The sequence below is a fragment of the Portunus trituberculatus genome, chromosome 41 (assembly GCF_017591435.1).
Source record: "Portunus trituberculatus isolate SZX2019 chromosome 41, ASM1759143v1, whole genome shotgun sequence".
Classification (NCBI taxonomy): Eukaryota; Metazoa; Arthropoda; class Malacostraca; order Decapoda; family Portunidae; genus Portunus; species Portunus trituberculatus.
Window position 1 is genome coordinate 906,988 of NC_059295.1, and position 25,772 is coordinate 932,759.

General features: G+C 42.3%; 1 protein-coding gene across 1 annotated transcript in view; it reads left to right on the top strand.

Annotated features, from left to right (window-relative positions):
- LOC123517159 (piwi-like protein Ago3) overlaps positions 1 to 25,772 on the top strand; it is a 269,657-nt gene that overhangs the window by 108,837 nt on the left and 135,048 nt on the right. The window contains exon 6 of the mRNA XM_045277139.1: positions 24,038 to 24,236. Coding sequence (XP_045133074.1) covers positions 24,038 to 24,236 — 199 coding nt within the window. The remainder of the gene's footprint in view (positions 1 to 24,037; positions 24,237 to 25,772) is intronic.

The window sequence follows — 25,772 nt, forward strand, 5'->3', positions numbered from 1 at the left end:
ACGGTGCCCATCACACGCCCTCCCTTAAAAGAAAAAAATTTGGAAACAACATTTTCAAAATTTTTTAAAAGGCACGGAATTGATTAAAGGGAATGGCCCCGGGACAGACAATCAGCTACAACGTTGTCTGCTCCTTTTATATGTTTGACAATGATATTGTACTCCTGGAGTAGAAGACTCCAGCGAGTTAAATGCTGATTTTTAAATTTAAACTTTTGTAAGAACTGAAGGGGACTATGATCTGAATAGATGACTACTTGGGGCCCATAAGCGGGGATGTAAATTTCAAAATGCTGCAAGGCTAACAAAATGGCAAGCAGCTCTTGCTCAATGACTGAATAGTTCTTCTGGGCGGGAATAAACTTTTTCGAAAAATAACACACAGGGTGGTTAACACCCTGGTCATCAGGCTGCAATAAAACTGCGCCTACTCCCACCTGACTGGCATCTACTGCGAGAGCAAAACTTCGTCTGAAGTCAGGGGCCTGGAGCACTGGCATCTCGCATAAAATGGTCTTAACTCGGTGAAAGGCGCTCTCACAGTCTTCACTCCAGACCCACTTCTTACCCTTCTGCAAGAGATCTGTAAGAGGTGCCAGGAGGGTCGAATACCCCGGTACAAAACGACAGTAGTAACCTACCACTCCTAAGAATCTCTGCAAGGCACGGCGACAGGTCGGTGCGGGGAACCGCCTAATCGCTTCTACTTTGGCTTCAGGAGTGATGTAGCCATGGCCCACTCGGTAACCCAGGTATTGCACCCGAGCTTGTACAAATTCACACTTCTCCAAGTTGACAACTAATCCCGCTTCCTGGAGTCGTGCAAAGAGGGCTTCTACATTAGTCAGATGCTCAGCCCATGTTGTGTCATAGATGACCACGTCATCAATGTATACGACACAGTGAGTCAGACCATCAGTAACTCGGTCCATGAGACGCTGAAATGTGGCTGGGGTATTTCGCAGCCCATAAGGCATCACTTGGCACTGATAGACAGCGCCGTTGGCCACAAAACTCGCTATCTCCTTAGCCCGCTCCGTCAATGGGACCTGCCAGTACCCCTTGACAAGGTCCACTTTGGTGATAAAAGTAGCTGACCCGATTCGGTCCAAAGAATCATCTACACGGGGCAAGGGATAAGTGTCTACTTTTGTTAGAGCATTAACCCGCCTGAAGTCAATACAAAACCTGACCTTGCCATCAGGCTTAGGCTGCAGGATGACTGGGGAACTCCATTGACTGTAAGTCCGAGTAATGAGCCCATGCTTAAGCATGTACTCCAACTCCTTCTCCACCAGTGCTTGCTTCATAGGATTTACTCGGTAGGGGGGCAGTTTGACAGGCTCTGCGTCCCCAACATCAATATCGTGTTCTATCAACTGTGTCCTGCCCGGGACACTGCTAAACACTGATGAGTACTTTCTCAGCCGCCGAAGCAACTCATATTGCTGATCCCCTAAATGTGCAACCTTCTCTTTCAAGAGATGGAGGCTATTCTATTCCCACTGCCCTGTAGGAACAACAGGTTCAGGCCCAATAACTTCTGGAGCCTCTCCCTCCCGGCAGAAAAATAAAACTGAAGATGCCTCTTGCACGGCAGAACTAAAAGAGCCCTTCTGGCTAGTAGAACGAAAATAGGGCTTCAGCATGTTAACGTGACACAGCTGAGCCCTCTTGCGCCGGTCAGGAGTTACCACCAGGTAGTCGAGGTCACCTACCCTCTTCTCTATAATATAGGGGCCACTATAGCGGGCAGCAAGCGGCTGGCCCTGCAGTGGTAACAGCACAAGCACTTCATCTTCAGGGGCAAAACTCCGATACTCGGCCCTTCGGTCATAATACCCCTTCATACTCTGCTGGGCCTTACACAGGTGGGCCTGCGCCACCTCTAATGCCTTGGCTAGTCTCTCTCGACTGCTCATAATGCTCTTAAGCAGTGAGACAGGGCGCTCAGGCGACGGCTGACACCAAGCCTCCCGAACTACGTCGAGCGGTCCACGCACTCGGTGTCCAAACACTAGCTGATTGGGTGAGAAACCCAAGGACTCAGTGGGCGCTTCTCTCACCGCAAATAAGACAAAGGGGACACCCTCGTCCCAATCCTTATCTCTCTCCATGCAGAAACTCTTGAGCATGGTTTTGAGAGTTTGATGATGTCTCTCAGGGCTCCCTGAGACTGTGGATGATAAGCACTGGACACAATATGCTTGATCCCCCATGCAGTCATCGTATCCTTAAACAACTTTGAAGTAAAGTTGGTCCCCTGATCGGACTGCAGCTCTGCTGGCAATCCGAAGTGTGTAAAGAAGGTTAACAAAGCCTTCAGCACCACCTTAGAGTGAGTGCTTCTCAGGGGAATTGCTTCAGGATACCGCGTGGTAACATCCATTATGGTCAACAAATACTTGTGACCAGCCCTGGTTGTAGGCAGAGGACCTACTATATCAATCAAAACCCTCGTGAAGGGAGGATCAACAGCAGGGAGAGGGTGGAGTGGCGCCACAGGGGGTGTCTGATTAGGCTTGCCCACCACTTGACAAGTGTGGCAGCACTTAAGAATCGTGGTTACTTCTCCAGACATGCTAGTCCACCAAAAATTGTGACGCAGGCGAGCAACGGTCTTTTGGATGCCCAGGTGTCCAGCCATGGGCCCCTCATGTGCCAACAGCACAAGTGCCTCATGCAGCTTCTGCGGCACAACTACTTGCAATAACTCACCACTGTCACTCTCCTGCCATCTACGACACAACACCCCTTGATGCAAAACTCCTCCCTGCCCTCCAACTCCTCACTTCCCTCACCCACTCAGGCAAAGAAGGAGGCCAACGCCGGGTCCTCCTGCTGCCTACGAATGAGCTCTGCAGGCTCTAGCTGGGACAGAGAAAGGGGGACTATAGAGTCATGGGGTTGAGGCAACGCTGCAACCCTACGTCCCACACGGCATCGAGCACGGAGAGCTGGCCCAGGCTGCTCCGCTCCTGCCATGTGATCCGGTGAGTCCTCAGAAGGATCATCACCACCAGCCAGGCAGTCACCAGGCAAGGGAACAGCTCGCTCCCTGCCTCCAAGATGCTCCACAGGGGAAGAAACCTCCAACCCCCCCGCAGAACTGGAAGTCTCCCCACCCTGGGCGCCAACTTCCAACAAACTGCCTGACTCATCATGCTGGGGCCTGTGCTGAACATCAGAGCCCCCAGCCTCCACACCAGGAAGCGACTCAGCACGAGTGCTCCCTCCGGAGTGCTCTGCAGAGTGAGGATAACCATCAAACAACTCAGCTTCACCCAACACTCCGTCCTCACTCTCAGCAACAACTCCGAAAGCCGAGTCCGGTGCATTAACAAGTGACTCTACACCGTCACCGTCAGCCTCTACACCAGAACTCAATGGTGAGCCCAACACTGGCTCCACCACATCAGCACTGTTACTCCCATCTGGAGTCAATCCCACCTGGCTGCTAGCAACCTCCTGGGTAGTAACAGGCTCTCTCTCAGCCCGGCAGGCCTGAGAGCGGGTAACAACATTTACAGAGTCTTGCACCACTGGCCCAGACTCTTCAGCAACCTCATCCTCATCAGAGGTTGGGATCCATACACGACCACCAGCCAAATCATTCCCAAGCAGGAAGTCCACTCCTGCGACTGGCAGTTCGTCTGCCACTGCTACCTGCGCCGTAGCAGTGACAAGAGGACATGACAGCGTCACCTCAGCCGTCACGAACTCCTCCACAGTGTTAAGTCCACGACACAACACTGCCTTGCTAGATGTCACCTTCCTACCAGTGACATTTCGGCACACTGACTGCTGTGCTCCCGTATCATGCAGTATAGTGATGGGATACTTGGTGCCATCAATCTCAACAGTGCCTCCACACAGGAAAGGACGGCACCAGTCAAGCTCACTATCCTTACCAACAGCGGCGAGGCAACAGGGGGAGGAACAGGGGGGCCAACCTGCTCTCCCTCTTCCAAACACAACTCAGGCACACGCCGTGCCTTCTCACTTCTAAAACCTGAAGGAGCAGTCAACTCATCACCACGAACTGTGTCAGGCCAGACCAGCAAGGCAACTGGTTTCTGCGAGGACTTGGGAGTTTCAGCTGTTACTAATTTTGGGCAATTGAACTTAAAATGCCCTTTTCCTCGGCAGTGATAGCACATAGGCTGGTAATCATACTTGGGAGTTTTAGGGGCCGCCTTCCCTGCCGTCCCATCCTTCGCAGAAGAAGGAGGGGTGGAGGCCTGGGGCTTTCCAAAACCCATCTTACTGCCGAATCCAGTGTATCGCCTAAAGTGGCCTGAAGAGCCCGAGGAAGAATTGCCACCACTCCCTGGGCCTCCCTTAGGACCACCTTCCTTACGACTCCAACTCCCAGGCTGCTGCACAGGACGGTGGGCCAACACATAATCATCAGCCCATGTAGCAGCCTCCTTCAAGGTCCTAAACCTCTTCTCCCTCAACAGAGGTACCAGCTCCTTATCAGCAATATCAATAAACTGCTCCATAACTACTAACTCCTTCAAAGCCTCGAGAGAGTCAACACCCTCGCTAGCAACCCATCTCTCAAACACTTGCTCCAGTGAACGAGCACACTCGAGGTAGGAGTCACTTGCTCGCTTCCTCTTTCCTCTGAATTGCAAGCGATAGGCTTCTGGTCGCAGCTCATATACCCGCAAAATGTCAGCCTTAAACTCCTCATAATCATCCAGATCATCAGCTGACATTTTATCATAAACTTCCAAGGCTTTTCCCTTGAGTTTATTCGTGACCAAGCCTACCCATCTCTCACGAGACCAAGCAAACTCCTTGGCTTTCCTCTCGAAGCGGACAAACCATTCAGCCACCTTAGCCTCATCAAATTCGGGGACTAGCTGGAGACTTTGAACTAAAGTACGCTCTACACTCTGTTCTCCTCCTCCTCCTACACTACCAACAACTCCAGGCGTACTTATTGCATGGCGAGTTCTCTCCCACTCCAACTCTCTATCTTTATCTGCCCTTTCTCTCTCCATCTCTCTAGCCTCCTTCTCTGCTGCTAGTCTGTTTAACTCTCATCTCTCTTCCACCTCTCTAGCCTCCTGCTCTGCTGCTAGTCTCTGAAGTTCTCGTCTTTCTTCCGCTTCTCTAGCCCTCTCTTCTGCCTCTCTAGCCTCTTGCTCTGCTGCTAGTCTGTTTGACTCTCGTCTCTCTTCTGCAGCTAATCTCTTCAACTCTCGCCTCTCTTCTGCTTCTATCTCCATTTTCCTCATTTCCAGCTTTAATCGCAGTTCCTCCAGTCTGGCAGCTGACTGGACACTATCAGCAATACTGCTTGCTGGACTAGATCGTCGGGAGCCTTCCCTGCTTCCGATACTTCTGCCAGGGCTAATATATCCCACATCACCTTCACTGGGACCGCCACGTGCGTTATCATGACACGTAGTAATTGCGTCCTCACTGACCCCACGCGCGGCCACCGACTCATCATACCCACGTGGTGAGTCTCGCCGGCTCACACTCGCATCCTCACCCTCCACTGCTGGGGTGAAAAGACCAGTGACTCTCTCCATGGTGCTCACAGGGACTCGTTTTCACAAACAATAAAATAATATAAGTAATAATACCCTACACAATACACTACACCACTATAAAAGCACTTGGTTTATCCTGGCGAGGTCGCCACTGTTACGGTTCACCCGGCTGCGGTTAGCTGCTACAGCTCACTAGACTGTTATGCTGGCAAAATCGCCAACTTTGTTACGGTCAGTACAGTGGGGATTAAAAAACACTCCACAGAGTCCCCACTACTACAACTCGCAGCCGACGTAACCCTCAGGTTCTTTCAAGGTCGCCAACAGTGTATAATTTCCCCCACTGTAAGGGAATCTCCTCAGCAACTCCTTCTCCTCCTGTACCCAACCAAGTAGAATTTATAAATGGTAGATGCTAAGTGTAACAGGGCGAGGCCTTAATACCCCCTAGAGAAACCGCCCACAAGGACAATTCCACCCACTTCTCTATTATGTATTAACGCCTCTCCACCCGCCTTGTCCACAGACTGTGATAACTCACAGACCGGAACAACGCGCGCGGTATATTATATACTTATACTATCCTACTACAACAAGTGCTTATGAACACCTGTTAGACTGACATCCCTGGCCTATTACTACTGCAATATATGATGTGTACAGCACATCTGGTGATGTACACACAAGCCCAGACACCATCTACAGGTGACACCCACTATATACTCGTCGCAGAGACGTCTGGCGAACAATTACACACTACTGGCCGACATGAAGCCTCTCAGCCTTCAATAGTATGCGTGGCTACTACCACTACAATACAGTTTACTACTGAAACTATACAAAAGATGGTGGGGCACACAGCCACCCAACAAAATACACTGGTGACCACAGCCACCAACAGCCACAACGGAACGAAACAATAACGCGTCCCTCCACGTCGCCACACCCGAGTGGACGAACGCACAACAGGAAATGCAGCCCCAACCGGCTACACTTTCCTCAGGACAACAAGCCTGTTGTCCTACACAGCCACAGTCTACCCAGTAGCAAGCCAGTTACTCAACAGGAGGGCACAACTCCCAGACCAATGACTAGCGAGTAACAAGAACAGCCCAGCAACACGTGTCTCCACTCTGTGCCAGAACCAAGAGCGCGCGTCTACCTCCGCTGAAGACTGGCTGGTTACTCACTCCCGCTTGCAACGAGAAGCGAGAAGAAGGAGGGGGTTGTCTGCTCAGCAGAACAGCCCGAGGGGCCTGTGATGGGTGGCCATAGGCTTCACATATAATAATATAATAAAGTAAAGGGGATTAAGACGGTGCCCATCACATGATTGATAAGTAAAATTTGGTACAGGCAACCCCTGCTTAACAAAGGTTCACACAACAAAATTTCGCTACAATGAAGGTTTCATTTTACTACCATCTGCTCGTTTAACGAACACCAAACTCGCTTTAACGAAGTTTTATCCAGGTAATTTTTTTTCCAAGTTTGAAAGCACCAACGAATCACACAAGCCGGCAGGCTTTTGAATATACCAGTGCTTCTTGTGGACAACATGCACATCACTCACTCCTGTTCAAAACAATAACAACGTCACCAGCAGCTTGTCTTCCCTCGCTCAACTTACCACCAAAACGCCCTGCAATGTCGCCTAGCGTTGCTAAGAAGACCAGGAAGTCTCTTACTCTCGAAGTGAAGCTGGATATTATTCACAGACACGAGAGGTAAGAAAACTAATAGCATTGTTCGTCACCATCTTGACTCCATCTGCTGTCTCTACTATTTTCAAGTCAGCAGACTCTATTAAGAAGGCTGGTGAGACCGTATCTTTCTTGCAAGCTAAAAGAACCACCTGAACTCGTGACTACAATGGATAAAATGGAAAGCCTTGTGGAAATGTGGTACATAATTTTTTTTTTTTTTTTTTTTTTCTTAACCCATGTGGTATGTTGGAGACCAGCCCAGAATGCATCCCCCCTATTTCCATTATTTCCTATGGGAAAATTACGTCTACTTAACGAATTTCCCCTCTACGAACAGCTTTGACACTCTCTATCCTGTTCGGTAAGCGGAGCATTACTGTACTTCCTACAAACCATCAAGTCTTGCTCTTTCCAATGACACCATACAGAAGTGTCTACATGCTGTGGTTATGGAGATATGAGTTGAATATGAGAAACTTTTGATATTTGTCATTGAAGAGTCTGATTTCTCTCAGTGTCTTTGCCTACGGAGTAAGGAAAATGGGAGCTCCGCAGTCTCTTTATGGAAGATAAACTACAAGCAAACCCCGCTTAATGAATGGGTTACATTCCTAAAAAAAATTTTCATTAAGCGAACTAATTATATCAAGTTTGACCCCTGACTTGAACTTCTGTTGAGAGTAAACAAAATGAGAGTGCATCATAGTACAGTAAAAGGTTTAATGAAATTGAAAATGATGAAGTTAAACATTTAAGCAGTTTAATTTATGACTAAGTTATTATAATGTACACTAATGTATGTATGTAAGTAACTTTATAATGATGATCTTAAATTTATGAAAGGTGGGAGAGTGGAGCGGGAAAGACGCTAGCTGGCAACCTCTGGAATGTAAACAAAGGGCGCATCATTATACCGCATATAAAACTTATGTACCACATTTCCACAAGGCTTTCCATTTTATCCATTGCAGAGTCACAAGTTCAGGTGGTTCTTTTAGCTTACAAGGAAGATATGGTCTCACCAGCCTTCTTAAAAGAGTCTGCTGACTTGAAAATAGTAGAGACAGTAGATGGAAACCATCTTGTGTCTGAATAATATCCAGCTTCACTTATTTGAGGGGGAGAGAAATAAGGACAGTAGTTAAAGATATGAAGTCCAAGTGGAGAGCACTCCGCTTTCTACCAGTAGAAAGCGGGGTGCCGCAGGGGTCAGTATTGACACCAATACTTTTTCTCATATATATAAACGACATGCCAGAAGGAGTGAACAGCTACATAAATCTGTTTGCGGACGATGTGAAGTTGTGCTGAGTTATAATGCAAAAAGAGGATTGTGAAATACTGCAGGAAGACCTAAGATCTGGGAATGGAGTAAAAAATGGGAGATGGAATTCAATGTGGACAAAAGCCATGTCATGGAAATGGGAAAGAGTGAAAGACGACCAGTGGGAATCTATAAGATGGGAGATGGAGTAGAACTGGAGAAAGTAAAAAAGGGATTTGGGAGTGATGATGAAAGAAAATAATCAACCGTTAAGCCATATTGATAGGATTTTCAGAGACATATAATTTGCTAAGGAATATTGGAATAGCATTTCACTATATGGACAAAGAAATGATGAAGAAAATGATAAGTACTATAATAAGGCCCAGATTGGAATATGCAGGAGTAGTGTGGACCCCCCATAAAAAGAAACACATAAGGAAGTTGGAAAGACTACAAAAAATGGCTACAAGAATGGTTCCAGAATTTGAAGGGATGACATATGAGGTGAGACTAAAGACTATGGATCTACCAACCTTGGAACAGAGAAAGGAGAGAGGGATCTGATACAAGTTTATAAATTGATTAACGGAATGGATCAAGTGGATAATGAGAAACTGATCTTGAGAGAAGAATGTGACATTAGCAGCACAAGATTGCATAGTAAAGAACTGAGGAAGGGAAGATGTCTGAGAGATGTTAAAAAATATAGTTTCCCGCAAGGATGTGTTGAGACTTGGAACAGTTTGAGTGAGGAAGTGGTGTCAGCAAAGAGTGTGCATAGCTTTAAAGAAAAATTAGATAAGTGTAGATATGGAGACAGGGCCACATGAGTGTAAAACCTATGCCCTGTAAAACTGCAACTAGGTAAACACACACACACACACACACACACACACACACACACACACACACACACACTGGACTTGGTCTTTAGTACAGAGCCAATGGTCATTGAGGAGATGAGGGTGGAGTGCCCTTTAGCAAAGAGTGATCATGCAGTTTTGGAGTTCAAGGTGATAGACGAAGAGAAATCTAGAAGAAATGAAGAATATAAAGTGGGAAGATGGAATTATGCCAAGACAGATTTTGGAAACCTAAAGAAATTCTTTCAAGAGACAAATTGGATGAAATTCAAGAGTGCTAAGGAGCAAATGAAAAGTGGAAGGAATTTATAAAAATATACAAAGAAGGTGAGAAAAATTTGTACCAATAAGACAACATAGAGAAGTTGGAAAGCAGGACTGGTTTAACGATAGATGTGAAAAGGCTAGAACAAGAAAAGAGGATGCATGGAAGAGGTGGAGAAGGAAAAGACGGATTAAGCAGTGGGAAAGTTACAAAAGAGCAAGAAATGAATATGTGTTGATTAGAAGAGAAGAAAGAAAGAAACAAGAAAAGGATATAATTGATAAATGTAAAGACCAACCAAGGCTTTTTACAGACATGTGAACAACAACATCAAAAATAGAGAAAGTATTGAAAGTTTAGAAGTAAATGGAGTATACAGTGAAGATCCCAGGGAAATGGCAGAGGCTATGAATGGATGCTTTCGGAAGGTATTCACAAAGGAGACTGCTTTTGACAAACCACTGGTAATGGAACAGAAAGGGATTATGAAGGAGTTTCAAGTAACTGTGGAGGAGATCAAGAACATGATGGGGAGTTTAGAAGTGAGAAAAGCTGTGGGACCTGATGGGGTATCAGGATGGATTTTAAGAGAATGCAGGGAGCAATTGGCAGAAAAAGTTTGTGAAGTAATTGATGCCTCATTAAGGGAAGGCGTAGTGCCCCAAGACTGGAAAAGAGCTAACATTGTCCCAATCTATAAATCAGGTAACAAGAGAGACCCATTGAACTATAGACCAGTGTCACTTACAAGTGTGGTAGCTAAGATGTGTGAGAGGGTGGTGAAGACTAGATGGACAGACTTCTTGGAGAAAAATGACATACTTTGTGAGTGTCAATTTGGTTTTAGGAAAGGGCGTTCATGCACGACAAACCTGATATGTTACTATTCGAGGGTGATAGATGTAATACAGGAAAGAGATGGTTGGGCTGATGGAATATATCTGGATTTAAAAAAGGCCTTTGATAAGGTACCACACCAGAGACTGATCTGGAAACTTGAAATGGTAGGAGGAGTGCATGGCAGTTTACTAAAATGGATGGAAGACTTTTGGTAGGAAGAGAAATGAGAACAATAATTAAGGACAGACCATCAGAATGGGGATTGGTGGAGAGTGGAGTTCCACAGGGATCAGTGTTGGCACCAGTAATGTTCGCAGTCTACATAAATGACATGGTGGATGGGGTGTCCAGTTATGTGAGCCTATTTGCAGACGATGCAAAATTGTTACGAAAAGTGAGATGTGACAAAGATTGCGAACTACTCCAGGAAGACTTGGACAGAATATGGAAATGGAGCTGTACATGGCAAATGGAGTTCAACACGACAAAATGCAAGAAAATAGAGTTTGGCAAGAGTGAAAGAAGAATCAGGAGTATGTACAAGATAGGAAATGAAGACATAAAACCAGTCATGAAGAAAAAGACCTTGGGGTGACAATTACCAATGACCTATCGCCAGAGAGACATATAAACAAAATAATTGGAGAAGTATTGAACTTATTGAGGAACATAAGAGTGGCGTTCGTATATCTAGATGAAGAAATGATGAAGAAAATAATTACTGCAATGATAAGACCGAGGCTTGAATATGCAACAATACAGTGGGCTCGAACTTAAAGAAACACATAAGGAAACTAGAGAAAGTACAGAGGGCTGCAACGAAAATGGTGCCTGACTTAAGAGATTTGACTTATGAAGACAGACTGAAAAGAATGCAACTTCCAACCCTGGAAAACAGAAGAAAGGGGAGACCTGATAGCAATATACAGAGTGATGATTGGCATGGAAAAATGGATAGGGAAGATCTGTGTATGTGGAATGGAAGAATGTCGAGAGGGCATGGGAAAAACTAAAATGGCCACTTATAGGAGAGATGTGAAAAATATAGCTTCCCTCATAGAAGGGTGGAAGCATGGAATAGTTTAGACGTGGAAGTGGTCAACGCAAGGAATATTCATGATTTTAAGAAAAAGCTGGACATTAATAGATATGGAGACGGGACAACACGAGCATAGCTCTTTTCCGTATGTTACAATTAGGTAAATACAATTAGGTAAATACACACACACACACACACACACACACACACACAGGAGGATAAGACACCGAGTAAAATGGAGAGAGAGAAAAACATAAAAAAGGTGATAAATAATATCATTAATGTGGTGCAAGAGGAGGAAAAGACCTAGTACAAGAAATAGAGGACTTCCATAGAATTGGAAAGTTCACAAGAGAAGGTATGAGGCCAATAAGAATCAAACTTAAGTCACAAAAGGATGTAGATGAATTGGTGGAGAAGTCATGGAGGCTAGCCCAGCAGGAAACAACAAGGAAGATTTGGTTGAGAAGAGATCTCGGTGAAAAGGAAAGAGAAATGTTAAATGAGTTGAGAAAGGAGGCTTTGAAAAAAATGAAGAGAGGACAGAAGAAGAGAAGAAAGAGTTTTTCTGGAGAATCTTGGATATGAGACTGAGGAAGTGGTTCATAACCCAGAAAAGTACAGCAAGAAAGGACTAAAGAAACTTACATATGAGCGAAATGTAATGTATTCCAACATAAATGGAGTGATATCGGGGATTTTAGAACTCAACGATTACTTGAGGGACAAGAACCCAGATATTGTGGGTCTTACTGAAACAAAACTGAGAGAGGAGAAGACCTGATGAAGGTTGGAGAAGGGAAATATAACGTTTGGAAAAGAAATAGAGTAGGTAAGATGGGAGGAGGAGTGATGTTGCTGGTTAAAAAAGATATAAAGGTGGATCAAGTGAAAAAGGTATGGGAAAGGCAGAAGTGCTAAAGATCAGAGCAGAAACTAATGAAGGAAAAAGAGGCACTACATAGTGGTGTACGTACCACCTAAGACAAATGCATGGTCAGTACAGGAATATGAAGAAATGATAAGTGATACAGGAACATGTCTGGAAGAAATGTTGGGTGGCTGTGAACGAACTATAATGATGGGAGATTTTAATTGTAAAGAGGTGTGTTGGGAGGACTGGTCAATGGAAGGATCAGAGACAACATGGGGAAATACACTATTGACACTGGCAATGGAAAATGTGTTAACTCAGTGGGTCAAAGAAGATACTAGGTTTGGAGGAGAGGGAGCATCGTCAAGACTGGACTTGGTCTTTAGTACAGAGCCAATGGTCATTGAGGAGATGAGGGTGGAGTGCCCTTTAGCAAAGAGTGATCATGCAGTTTTGGAGTTCAAGGTGATAGACGAAGAGAAATCTAGAAGAAATGAAGAATATAAAGTGGGAAGATGGAATTATGCCAAGACAGATTTTGGAAACCTAAAGAAATTCTTTCAAGAGACAAATTGGATGAAATTCAAGAGTGCTAAGGAGCAAATGAAAAGTGGAAGGAATTTATAAAATATACAAAGAAGGTGAGAAAAATTTGTACCAATAAGACAACATAGAGAAGTTGGAAAGCAGGACTGGTTTAACGATAGATGTGAAAAGGCTAGAACAAGAAAAGAGGATGCATGGAAGAGGTGGAGAAGGAAAAGACGGATTAAGCAGTGGAAAGTTACAAAAGAGCAAGAAATGAATATGTGTTGATTAGAAGAGAAGAAAGAAAGAAACAAGAAAAGGATATAATTGATAAATGTAAAGACCAACCAAGGCTTTTTTACAGACATGTGAACAACAACATCAAAAATAGAGAAAGTATTGAAAGTTTAGAAGTAAATGGAGTATACAGTGAAGATCCCAGGGAAATGGCAGAGGCTATGAATGGATGCTTTCGGAAGGTATTCACAAAGGAGACTGCTTTTGACAAACCACTGGTAATGGAACAGAAAGGGATTATGAAGGAGTTTCAAGTAACGGTGGAGGAGATCAAGAACATGATGGGGAGTTTAGAAGTGAGAAAAGCTGTGGGACCTGATGGGGTATCAGGATGGATTTTAAGAGAATGCAGGGAGCAATTGGCAGAAAAAGTTTGTGAAGTAATTGATGCCTCATTAAGGGAAGGTGTAGTGCCCCAAGACTGGAAAAGAGCTAACATTGTCCCAATCTATAAATCAGGTAACAAGAGAGACCCATTGAACTATAGACCAGTGTCACTTACAAGTGTGGTAGCTAAGATGTGTGAGAGGGTGGTGAAGACTAGATGGACAGACTTCTTGGAGAAAAATGACATACTTTGTGAGTGTCAATTTGGTTTTAGAAAAGGGCGTTCATGCACGACAAACCTGATATGTTACTATTCGAGGGTGATAGATGTAATACAGGAAAGAGATGGTTGGGCTGATGGAATATATCTGGATTTAAAAAAGGCCTTTGATAAGGTACCACACCAGAGACTGATCTGGAAACTTGAAATGGTAGGAGGAGTGCATGGCAGTTTACTAAAATGGATGGAAGACTTTTGGTAGGAAGAGAAATGAGAACAATAATTAAGGACAGACCATCAGAATGGGGATTGGTGGAGAGTGGAGTTCCACAGGGATCAGTGTTGGCACCAGTAATGTTCGCAGTCTACATAAATGACATGGTGGATGGGGTGTCCAGTTATGTGAGCCTATTTGCAGACGATGCAAAATTGTTAAGAAAAGTGAGATGTGACAAAGATTGCGAACTACTCCAGGAAGACTTGGACAGAATATGGAAATGGAGCTGTACATGGCAAATGGAGTTCAACACGACAAAATGCAAGAAAATAGAGTTTGGCAAGAGTGAAAGAAGAATCAGGAGTATGTACAAGATAGGAAATGAAGACATAAAACCAGTCATGAAGAAAAAGACCTTGGGGTGACAATTACCAATGACCTATCGCCAGAGAGACATATAAACAAAATAATTGGAGAAGTATTGAACTTATTGAGGAACATAAGAGTGGCGTTCGTATATCTAGATGAAGAAATGATGAAGAAAATAATTACTGCAATGATAAGACCGAGGCTTGAATATGCAACAATACAGTGGGCTCGAACTTAAAGAAACACATAAGGAAACTAGAGAAAGTACAGAGGGCTGCAACAAAATGGTGCCTGACTTAAGAGATTTGACTTATGAAGACAGACTGAAAAGAATGCAACTTCCAACCCTGGAAAACAGAAGAGAAAGGGGAGACCTGATAGCAATATACAGAGTGATGATTGGCATGGAAAAATGGATAGGGAAGATCTGTGTATGTGGAATGGAAGAATGTCGAGAGGGCATGGGAAAAACTAAAATGGCCACTTATAGGAGAGATGTGAAAAATATAGCTTCCCTCATAGAAGGGTGGAAGCATGGAATAGTTTAGACGTGGAAGTGGTCAACGCAAGGAATATTCATGATTTTAAGAAAAAGCTGGACATTAATAGATATGGAGACGGGACAACACGAGCATAGCTCTTTTCCGTATGTTACAATTAGGTAAATACAATTAGGTAAATACACACACACACACACACACACACACACACACACACACATCGTCGATGGCGGAGGTGGTCGCTGAGCTCCAGAGCAATCATCTCTAATTCTACAGTTACCATTGCCTAAGAGTAACCAAGGTGGGAAAGGAGCTGGTAATGTTTGTCCCGTCTCCATATAGTCATGTTAACTGTTGATTAGCAAAATAATGTCCAGTGAAGGTAAATATAAACTGTAGCCTGCGTTTGAGCCATCAGCTGGTTTGTTTACATCTGCGCAACATGGCGGCCGTGAACTCGAAAGATGAATCAGACTTCACAGGGTTTCAAGGAATAATGGAGAAGAGCGCTTATGTGAAGAAAATTCTGGAGTTAGAAGGTAAAATTGAAAACTGTTTGAAAAGTATGGGGGCCTGGAAACGAGTTATGACAATGTAAAGAAAGACTGTGCCGATATGAAGAAGGAAAATGAAGCACTGAAAGAGGAAGTTAAGCTAATTAAAGTGAATTGCGAAAATGTGGAGAATCTCTAGGAAAAGTGATGGAGAAGCAGGCTGAATGGAAAAAGTCAGGAAGTGGAAAGAAAGGAGGTAAATTACAAAGTTGCAAGTCTGGAAAAGGAAATCAAAGAGTCTGGGAGAAAACTTTGGGCCTTGCTGAAATTATAGATCAACAGATCATAGAAGAGAAGATAGCTGAGAAAGTGGTGAAGGTTATTAAGTCAAATGAGACATTGGTGAGGAAACTGTAGACAAAAAGAGATGTGTGGTGATATTTGGTGTGGAGGAGGATAAGACACCGAGTAAAATGGAGAGAGAAAAAACATAAAAAGGTGATAAATAATATCATTAATGTGGTGCAGGAGGAGGAAAAGACCTAGTACAAGAAATAGAGGACTTCCATAGAATTGGAAAGTTCACAAGAGAAGGTATGAGGCCAATAAGAATCAAACTTAAGTCACAAAAGGATGTAGATGAATTGGTGGAGAAGTCATGGAGGCTAGCCCAGCAGGAAACAACAAGGAAGATTTGGTTGAGAAGAGATCTCGGTGAAAAGGAAAGAGAAATGTTAAATGAGTTGAGAAAGGAGGCTTTGAAAAAAATGAAGAGAGGACAGAAGAGGAGAAGAAAGAGTTTTTCTGGAGAATCTTGGATATGAGACTGAGGAAGTGGTTCATAACCCAGAAAAGTACAGCAAGAAAGGACTAAAGAAACTTACATATGAGCGAAATGTAATGTATTCCAACATAAATGGAGTGATATCGGGGATTTTAGAACTCAACGATTACTTGAGGACAAGAACCCAGATATTGTGGGTCTTACTGAAACAAAACTGAGAGAGGAGAAGACCTGATGATGGTTGGAGAAGGAAATATAATGTTTGGAAAAGAAATAGAGTAGGTAAGATGGGAGGAGGAGTGATGTTGCTGGTTAAAAAAGATATAAAGGTGGATCAAGTGAAAAAAGGTATGGGAAAGGCAGAAGTGCTAAAGATCAGAGCAGAAACTAATGAAGGAAAAAGAGGCACTACATAGTGGTGTACGTACCACCTAAGACAAATGCATGGTCAGTACAGGAATATGAAGAAATGATAAGTGATACAGGAACATGTCTGGAAGAAATGTTGGGTGGCTGTGAACGAACTATAATGATGGGAGATTTTAATTGTAAAGAGGTGTGTTGGGAGGACTGGTCAATGGAAGGATCAGAGACAACATGGGAAATACACTATTGACACTGGCAATGGAAAATGTGTTAACTCAGTGGGTCAAAGAAGATACTAGGTTTGGAGGAGAGGAGCATCGTCAAGACTGGACTTGGTCTTTAGTACAGAGCCAATGGTCATTGAGGAGATGAGGGTGGAGTGCCCTTTAGCAAAGAGTGATCATGCAGTTTTGGAGTTCAAGGTGATAGACGAAGAGAAATCTAGAAGAAATGAAGAATATAAAGTGGGAAGATGGAATTATGCCAAGACAGATTTTGGAAACCTAAAGAAATTCTTTCAAGAGACAAATTGGATGAAATTCAAGAGTGCTAAGGAGCAAATGAAAAGTGGAAGGAATTTATAAAAATATACAAAGAAGGTGAGAAAAATTTGTACCAATAAGACAACATAGAGAAGTTGGAAAGCAGGACTGGTTTAACGATAGATGTGAAAAGGCTAGAACAAGAAAAGAGGATGCATGGAAGAGGTGGAGAAGGAAAAGACGGATTAAGCAGTGGGAAAGTTACAAAAGAGCAAGAAATGAATATGTGTTGATTAGAAGAGAAGAAAGAAAGAAACAAGAAAAGGATATAATTGATAAATGTAAAGACCAACCAAGGCTTTTTACAGACATGTGAACAACAACATCAAAAATAGAGAAAGTATTGAAAGTTTAGAAGTAAATGGAGTATGCAGTGAAGATCCCAGGAAATGGCAGAGGCTATGAATGGATGCTTTCGGAAGGTATTCACAAAGGAGACTGCTTTTGACAAACCACTGGTAATGGAACAGAAAGGGATTATGAAGGAGTTTCAAGTAACTGTGGAGGAGATCAAGAACATGATGGGGAGTTTAGAAGTGAGAAAAGCTGTGGGACCTGATGGGGTATCAGGATGGATTTTAAGAGAATGCAGGAGCAATTGGCAGAAAAAGTTTGTGAAGTAATTGATGCCTCATTAAGGGAAGGTGTAGTGCCCCAAGACTGGAAAAGAGCTAACATTGTCCCAATCTATAAATCAGGTAACAAGAGAGACCCATTGAACTATAGACCAGTGTCACTTACAAGTGTGGTAGCTAAGATGTGTGAGAGGGTGGTGAAGAATAGATGGACAGACTTCTTGGAGAAAATGACATACTTTGTGAGTGTCAATTTGGTTTTAGAAAAGGGCGTTCATGCACGACAAACCTGATATGTTACTATTCGAGGGTGATAGATGTAATACAGGAAAGAGATGGTTGGGCTGATGGAATATATCTGGATTTAAAAAAGGCCTTTGATAAGGTACCACACCAGAGACTGATCTGGAAACTTGAAATGGTAGGAGGAGTGCATGGCAGTTTACTAAAATGGATGGAAGACTTTTGGTAGGAAGAGAAATGAGAACAATAATTAAGGACAGACCATCAGAATGGGGATTGGTGGAGAGTGGAGTTCCACAGGGATCAGTGTTGGCACCAGTAATGTTCGCGGTCTACATAAATGACATGGTGGATGGGGTGTCCAGTTATGTGAGCCTATTTGCAGACGATGCAAAATTGTTAAGAAAAGTGAGATGTGACAAAGATTGCGAACTACTCCAGGAAGACTTGGACAGAATATGGAAATGGAGCTGTACATGGCAAATGGAGTTCAACACGACAAAATGCAAGAAAATAGAGTTTGGCAAGAGTGAAAGAAGAATCAGGAGTATGTACAAGATAGGAAATGAAGACATAAAACCAGTCATGAAGAAAAAGACCTTGGGGTGACAATTACCAATGACCTATCGCCAGAGAGACATATAAACAAAATAATTGGAGAAGTATTGAACTTATTGAGGAACATAAGAGTGGCGTTCGTATATTTAGATGAAGAAATGATGAAGAAAATAATTACTGCAATGATAAGACCGAGGCTTGAATATGCAACAATACAGTGGGCTCGAACTTAAAGAAACACATAAGGAAACTAGAGAAAGTACAGAGGGCTGCAACAAAATGGTGCCTGACTTAAGAGATTTGACTTATGAAGACAGACTGAAAAGAATGCAACTTCCAACCCTGGAAAACAGAAGAGAAAGGGAGACCTGATAGCAATATACAGAGTGATGATTGGCATGGAAAAATGGATAGGGAAGATCTGTGTATGTGGAATGAAAGAATGTCGAGAGGGCATGGGAAAAACTAAAATGGCCACTTATAGGAGAGATGTGAAAAAATATAGCTTCCCTCATAGAAGGGTGGAAGCATGGAATAGTTTAGACGTGGAAGTGGTCAACGCAAGGAATATTCATGATTTTAAGAAAAAGCTGGACATTAATAGATATGGAGACGGGACAACACGAGCATAGCTCTTTTCCCGTATGTTACAATTAGGTAAATACAATTAGGTAAATACACACACACACACACACACACACACACACACTCGCTCCGTGGAGCGGACGTGCCTCCTGCTCAGAGTGGCATCTAACTAACACTCCACACGCTAAGCAATGTGCTTGAGTGAGAATCGTTATTGGTATTGAGGGGCAACCAGAGCGAGTGAACGAGTGTACAGAGTGAACGTAGCCTGGTGGCGTGTACATGGGAGTGATCGGAGGTGTGAGAACCTCCACACTCCAAACGACAGAGCGGGAACCACACAAAGGCCAGCCATAGCAGCCGCCAACGCATCCCACCACACACACGTAGCTACCAGGCCTGGCCCCCAGTGACCACACACCCACATGCTCCCAGGAAGAGTAAAAAAAATGGATAGACCGGTAAGAAATAAATTACCAAATTCAAAATATGTTGATGAGGCCCAGGGAGCAAAGCCGAAAGTGGCCAGTCAAAGCATGAGTCCATCTTCAACGGGCAACAATGCAAGGTAGATTGGTAATGTTGGAGAAGAGATTTGAGGAGTTGGTGAAGGAATTAAAAGTTCAGAGGAGTGAGGAGGAGCAGGATAGAGAATTCCGCAAGGCTTTGAAGGAAAGAGTTAAGAGACTGGAGGAAAATGAAAAACGATTGGTGGATGAGAATGCACACTTGAGAGTGGAGGTTGAAAAATACAAGAGACGGTTGGAGGAGAAAATGGAGAGAGTAGTAAAGGAGAAAGATGACTTTAAGGAAATGATTAGTGAGCAGAATGAAAGGTTTGAAAGGAATGGGAACTGAAGAAAACACAATGGACTGAGTCGAGGAAGCAGAGATGGTTGGATTACAAGAAATAATTAAAGATCAGTTGAAGGAAGACAAAAAAGAAAGGTCCAAGGAACTGGTTAATGTAATGAAGAATAAGGAAACATTGATAAGGGAAATAGCAGAAAAGAAGAAGAGTGTGTTAATATTTGGGATGAAAGAACAAAATATAACATATAAGCCTAAGAGAATTAAGGAAGAATTAAAACGGTAAGAGATCTGTTCAAAAATCTAAATGATGATGAAAAAAGACCTACAAGAAGAAGTGGAAGAGATCCATAGACTGGGTCCGTATAAGGAGGGAGTGAGCAGACCGATTAAAGTAGTACTGAAGTCACAACAATCTGCGGAGGATATCCTATATAGAACATCAAAGTTAAGAGAGATAGAAGGTTGTAAAGAGGTGTTTGTGAGAAAGAATAGAAATGAGGAAGAGAGGAGAAGATATAAGGAATTGGTGGAAGAGGCGAGAAGGAAAAATGATGAGCGGTCTGAGGAGGAAAGAGAAAAGTTTTTGGAGAGTTATAGGAGAGAGAGTCAGAAAGTGGTATGTGGAAAGAAGGAATGCGGAGGAACCCTAGAGGAGCAGTGGGTGGACCGTAATGTATACTAATATAGATGGGATACTGTCAAGTAGATTGGAATTGCAAGACTATATGATGGTGGAGAAGCCTGATATAGTGTGTTTGACTGAGACAAAATTGCATGAAAAACAAAGATAAATTTGGATAATAAATATAATATATGGAGAAAGGATAGAGAGTAAAGGTGGAGGAGGAGTTATGATTATGACGAAGAAATAAATAAATGTGGATAAGGTTTGGTATGGGAAGAACAACGCAGAAGTGATAAGCATAAGGATAAAAAGTGATGGAAAAGAATTAATAATCATGGTGACCTATGTACCTCCTAAAACAAATTCTTGGACATTAAGGGAGATGGACCAAACATTTGGAAGAATAACATATAATTAATGAAAGACAATTTGGCTTTACAAAACTTAGATCATGTGTAACAAACCTTATATGCTTTTACTCTAGAGTCATAGACATAACACAGGAAAGAGATGGATGGGTTGACAGTGTATTTTTAGATTTAAAAAAAAAAAAAAGATTTGATAAAGTTCTACACGGAAAATAAATGAGAAAACTGGAAGATATAGGGGGAATAAAAGGAAAATTGCTGGAATGGACGAAGGATTTCCTAACTGGAAGAACTATTGGAAGAACTATGAGAGTGACAATTAGAGATAAGCAGTCCACCTGGATGGAAGTTATAAGTGGGGTTATGCAAGGTTCTGTGTTGGTCCCAATTATGTTTGCAATATATATAAATGACATGGATGAAGGAGTAGAAAGCTATATGAGTTTCTTTGCAGATGACGCAAAACTTTTGAGGAAAGTTGGGTCGCATGATGATGGTAGAACTCTTCGGCAGGACTTAGATAGACTATGGGAATGGAGTAAAAGATGGGAAATGGAATTCAACTTTAAGAAATGTAGCATTATGGAATTTGGGAAGAGCAAAAATAGGATAACAAGACAAATATAAACTTGGAGAAGAGAAGATTAAGAAGGTGGAAAGTGAAAAGGACCTGGGAGTTCTCATAACAAAAGAAATGTCCCCCAATAAACATATTAATAAAATTGTTGGTGAGATCTACAACTTACTGAGAAATATTAGAATTGCATTCTCATATATTGATGAAGATATGGTGAAAAAGTTATTGGCATCCTTGATCAGACCACGACTGGAGTATGCAGTAGTACTGTGGTCACCTAACACAAGGAAGAATATCAGGAAAATTTAAAGGATACAGAGTGGTAACCAAACTGGCCCTTACCTCGTTGGCTTTTGCATATGAAAAGAGATTGGAGAGACTAGAATTACCAACACTGGAGCAGAGAAGAGAAAGGTGACCTGTTGACCATCTACAGAATAATGAATAATATGGAGCTTCCTGATAGGATTGACCTGCTGAAGAGGGACAGGAGGGACACAAGAGGACATGGACTAAAACTCAGAAAAGACAACTACAGAAGAAAAACAGCTTCCCCCATAAAGTGATAGTTATATGGAGCGGACTGGACAAAGAGGTGGTGTGTGCAAAGTCTATACATGACTTTAAGAGAAAATTAGACACTGTGAGATACAGAGATGGGACAACACAAGCATAGGCTCCCCTCTCGTAAAATACAACTAGGTACAACTAAGTAAATACACACACAGTTTTTTAGGCCTCCTGTGATTCTGAGTTCTCCCTCTCTCACCTGTGTCTCCCTCTAGTCCCATATGAGCTGGTGATAAGTGAATCCTGTGTTTAAGAATGGTTTTGAGCTAAAAGGGCACACGGCTGTCCAGATAGGTAGTGATGCTTTTGTGAGTGGCTGTAGTATATGCCATTATTTTTTTTTTTTTTTTTTTTTTTTTTTCAAAGGAACAGATGAATTCTTTCAGCACCATCACATACATGGTAGGGGATACACTATGAAAACCATCACATCTGGGTGTATGTGAAACTACCTCTTGTTTCAAAGGACAGGTAAATAGAGGTGGTATTGTGTTTTATACTCTTTTTTTAGGGGGAGGTACTATTTACTTGAGATATATACCCTCAAACTCCCCCAACAATCACTCAAGCAAATAGGTGACAACCATGTCGTGTCATCATTTCTGTGTTACTGCTCTCAAGGCTGGCTGGTTGACAAAGTGGTGGGCTGCTGCAGTCAGTCAGTTGTGGTATACTAATCCTCCTTTCTATGGAAATCAAGCAGGGAGTGACTTAGATTATGTGAAGCACTGTGCCTTGGCCAGACTTGGTTTATTGCATAGAACACTATTTTCCTCTTTCTCTGCAATGGTAGCTGATGTGAAGTTAGAAATAAGATAGAAAGTCCCTACAAAAATGTGTGTCACGTGACCTCACTCTGACAACCCACACTGGTGTTGCAGGAGTGCAGGCACAAGAAAAGAGAATCATCCTAGGCAACAGGGTAGGAAGGAGATGATTGGGAGGTAACATTGAGCCACTGTGACTCAGCAGCAATCAGACAGTCTGGCACAACATCTCAGCAGCCAATTAGCTGGCTGGTGAAGCAATGAATCAAATAATAGAGTCCTTTTACACACACTTTTGTGATAGATTGCTCTCTTTGATGCTACCAATTTTCTGCCTACGGCAATGAATCTGTCATTGTACAGCATAATACTATTGAATAATAGTACCTGACTTATTAGTCATGTTGCTATAGACTTTGTGTGTGACTTTTCTGTGATTTTTGTGAATATCCTATTTACTTGAGTGATGGTTTTCATAATCCAGATTATGTAGGATGTAGGATATATAAGTGGTAATAGTTATTTTAATGGTTTCAGCAGTAAAGGTAATTTGGTACAGGATGGTATTCTTGGTGGTGGTAGTGGCAATGGTAGTGGTGAGGGTGATAGTGATGTCACTTGCATCTTTCAGTGGGGAAAAAAAAAAAAGAGAAAAAAAAGGCCACCCACAAATGAGTATGGCAGCTTGAAAGTTAAGACACTAGTGTTGTTAGAAAAAAGTACCTAGTGAGGGTTATGCCAGCTAAAAAGAAAGAAAAAAATTTAACCTTATGTGCCAGAAAATATATGAAAACAGCACTGAAAAAGAAAACATTTATGAGTCATTTGAAAAAAAAAGGATAGCTTGAAAAATAATTTAATTAGATTTCTAATTGCCCAGCTCTGAAGTTGTTTTCTGATTTTGCTTTATATGATCATTTGTTAGTTATAGTGTTCGTCAAATTTGCTAGATTTTCTTAAATTCTTTTGATGCTGTCATACTGCAGTGCCACCTCACAGCTGCTAGTGGTATTAAATCATTGTGATCAGTTAGACTTGAATCTAGTACTAGGGTATTTTGTATTTTTTGCCAGTAGTATTCCACTGAGTGTTTATACTTTAATTGGTTAATGTAATTGTAGTGGTGGTCTTTATCTTAATGATGTGTACCAAATAAAAATAAATGTTGGTAGAACACGAATTGGATGGAGATTCATGTCTCACTACTGCCATCTCGGTGATGTAGGAAATCAAACAATGGGTAATATGCCCTCATAGCACAGGAGCCAGCTTGAAATAATTAAATTTCAATGTGCTTTTTATTGTTCTGTTTTCATGATGCTGTGTTGATATAAAGAATTACTTTCAGGTTCTCTGGAACAGGAAATTGGATTCGTCTGTCTCAAAAAGAAGACAAAGCAGTTTTTCAGTACGAGGTTAAATTTGAACCTCAGGTTGATGCTCTGAATATTCGTTTTGGTCTTCTTAACACTTTCAAAGAACAGTTGGGTTCTGCAAAAACTTTTGATGGAAATATGTTATGGCTTCCCATAAGATTGCCTAAAGAGGTATGTATATATCAGTAATATGTTTTCTTTTGTATTTTAATATGTATACAGGTAACTCTCGATTTACACGATAGATGCATTTCAAGAGGCGTCGCGTATATCAAAATTTGCGTAAAACAAACATGTAATTCTCGTAAGAAACAATAGATAATAGGGGGGATGTGGGATGTGGTCCAAAAGAATTCGTACAAAATACTCTTATTTATTTGGCTAAATTAACATGTTTTTATTATTTACCATTGTAAATACTAGAAGTGTATTTAAAGTAAAGGGAAAAGCAAGAAATAATAAGAGAAAGCAAAAAATAATAAGAGAAAACAACAAAGCAAAGAATACGTAAACTGCATCACCACTCACACCAGTTAGTCACTCTTCCTCTGAGCTTTACCACTTTATCAAAAATCCACTTATCAAAAGTAACCCCACATGCAGAAAAAAATGAAGGATGTTTTGGGGCCATCTTGGTGAATTATAGGCAGATTGAAGAGGTTCTGTCTGTACTCAGTGCTGGCAGACTGCAAATGAGGCACGAGAAGAGCAGGAGCTGGATCCAAGATTCTTTAACAACGTCAGAGCAACCTCCTGCCGCGAAATGGCATCCATGAACGCTTGGAGGGACGGTAACGAGGTTGCTATGAGGTTGCTCTCAGGTTGCTGGGAACACCACCTCTCTAGGTGGTGTTTCTGTCTTATATATGCATCCATGTTCACAAAACAACGTTTCTATTAGCTTTTTACAAACCTTACCCCCAAGAAAGGATTGTTTTGTAATGCATAGAGTGAAATCTTAATGGAATACCAAAAAATAAAGCAGAGATGAGATGAGCCACAGACGATGCGGAGACTCGCAGAGACTCGCAGTGACTCGGCTGCTTCTTCTTCTTCTTGTGACCCTTTTAGCTTGCGTGATGCGTTCACCACGATATTTTATGTTTCCACTCCTCTATTGCCTGCTATAATGGATATCATATCTTAGTATTCATATACGCTCATGCCATCAGGATAATCTCGACTCCGTGGCACTGAGTGATAGTGAATTACTAATGAAATACCGAAATACTGCGGTATTTCATTAGTAATTCATTATCACTTAGTATTCATATACACTCATGCCATCAGGATAGCCTCGACTCCGTGTCACTGAGTGATAGTGAATTATTAATGAAATACCGAAATACCACCTGATTCCATTAGTAATTCACTATCACTCAGTGCCACGGAGTCGAGGTTATCCTGATGGCATGAGTGTATATGAATACTAAGATATGATATCCATTATAGCAGGAAATAGAGGAGTGGAAACATAAAATATCGTGGTGAAAGCAACACGCAAGCTAAAAGGGTCATAAGAAGAAGAAGCGGCCGAGTCGCTGTGTCCGCCTCGTCTGTAGCTGATCTCATCTCTGCTTTACTTTTTGGTATTCCATGTAAGATTTCACTTTATGCATTACAAAATAATCCTTTCTGGGTGGCAAGGTTTGTAAAAAGCTAATAGAAATGTTTTGTGAACATAAATGCATATACTATAAGACAGTA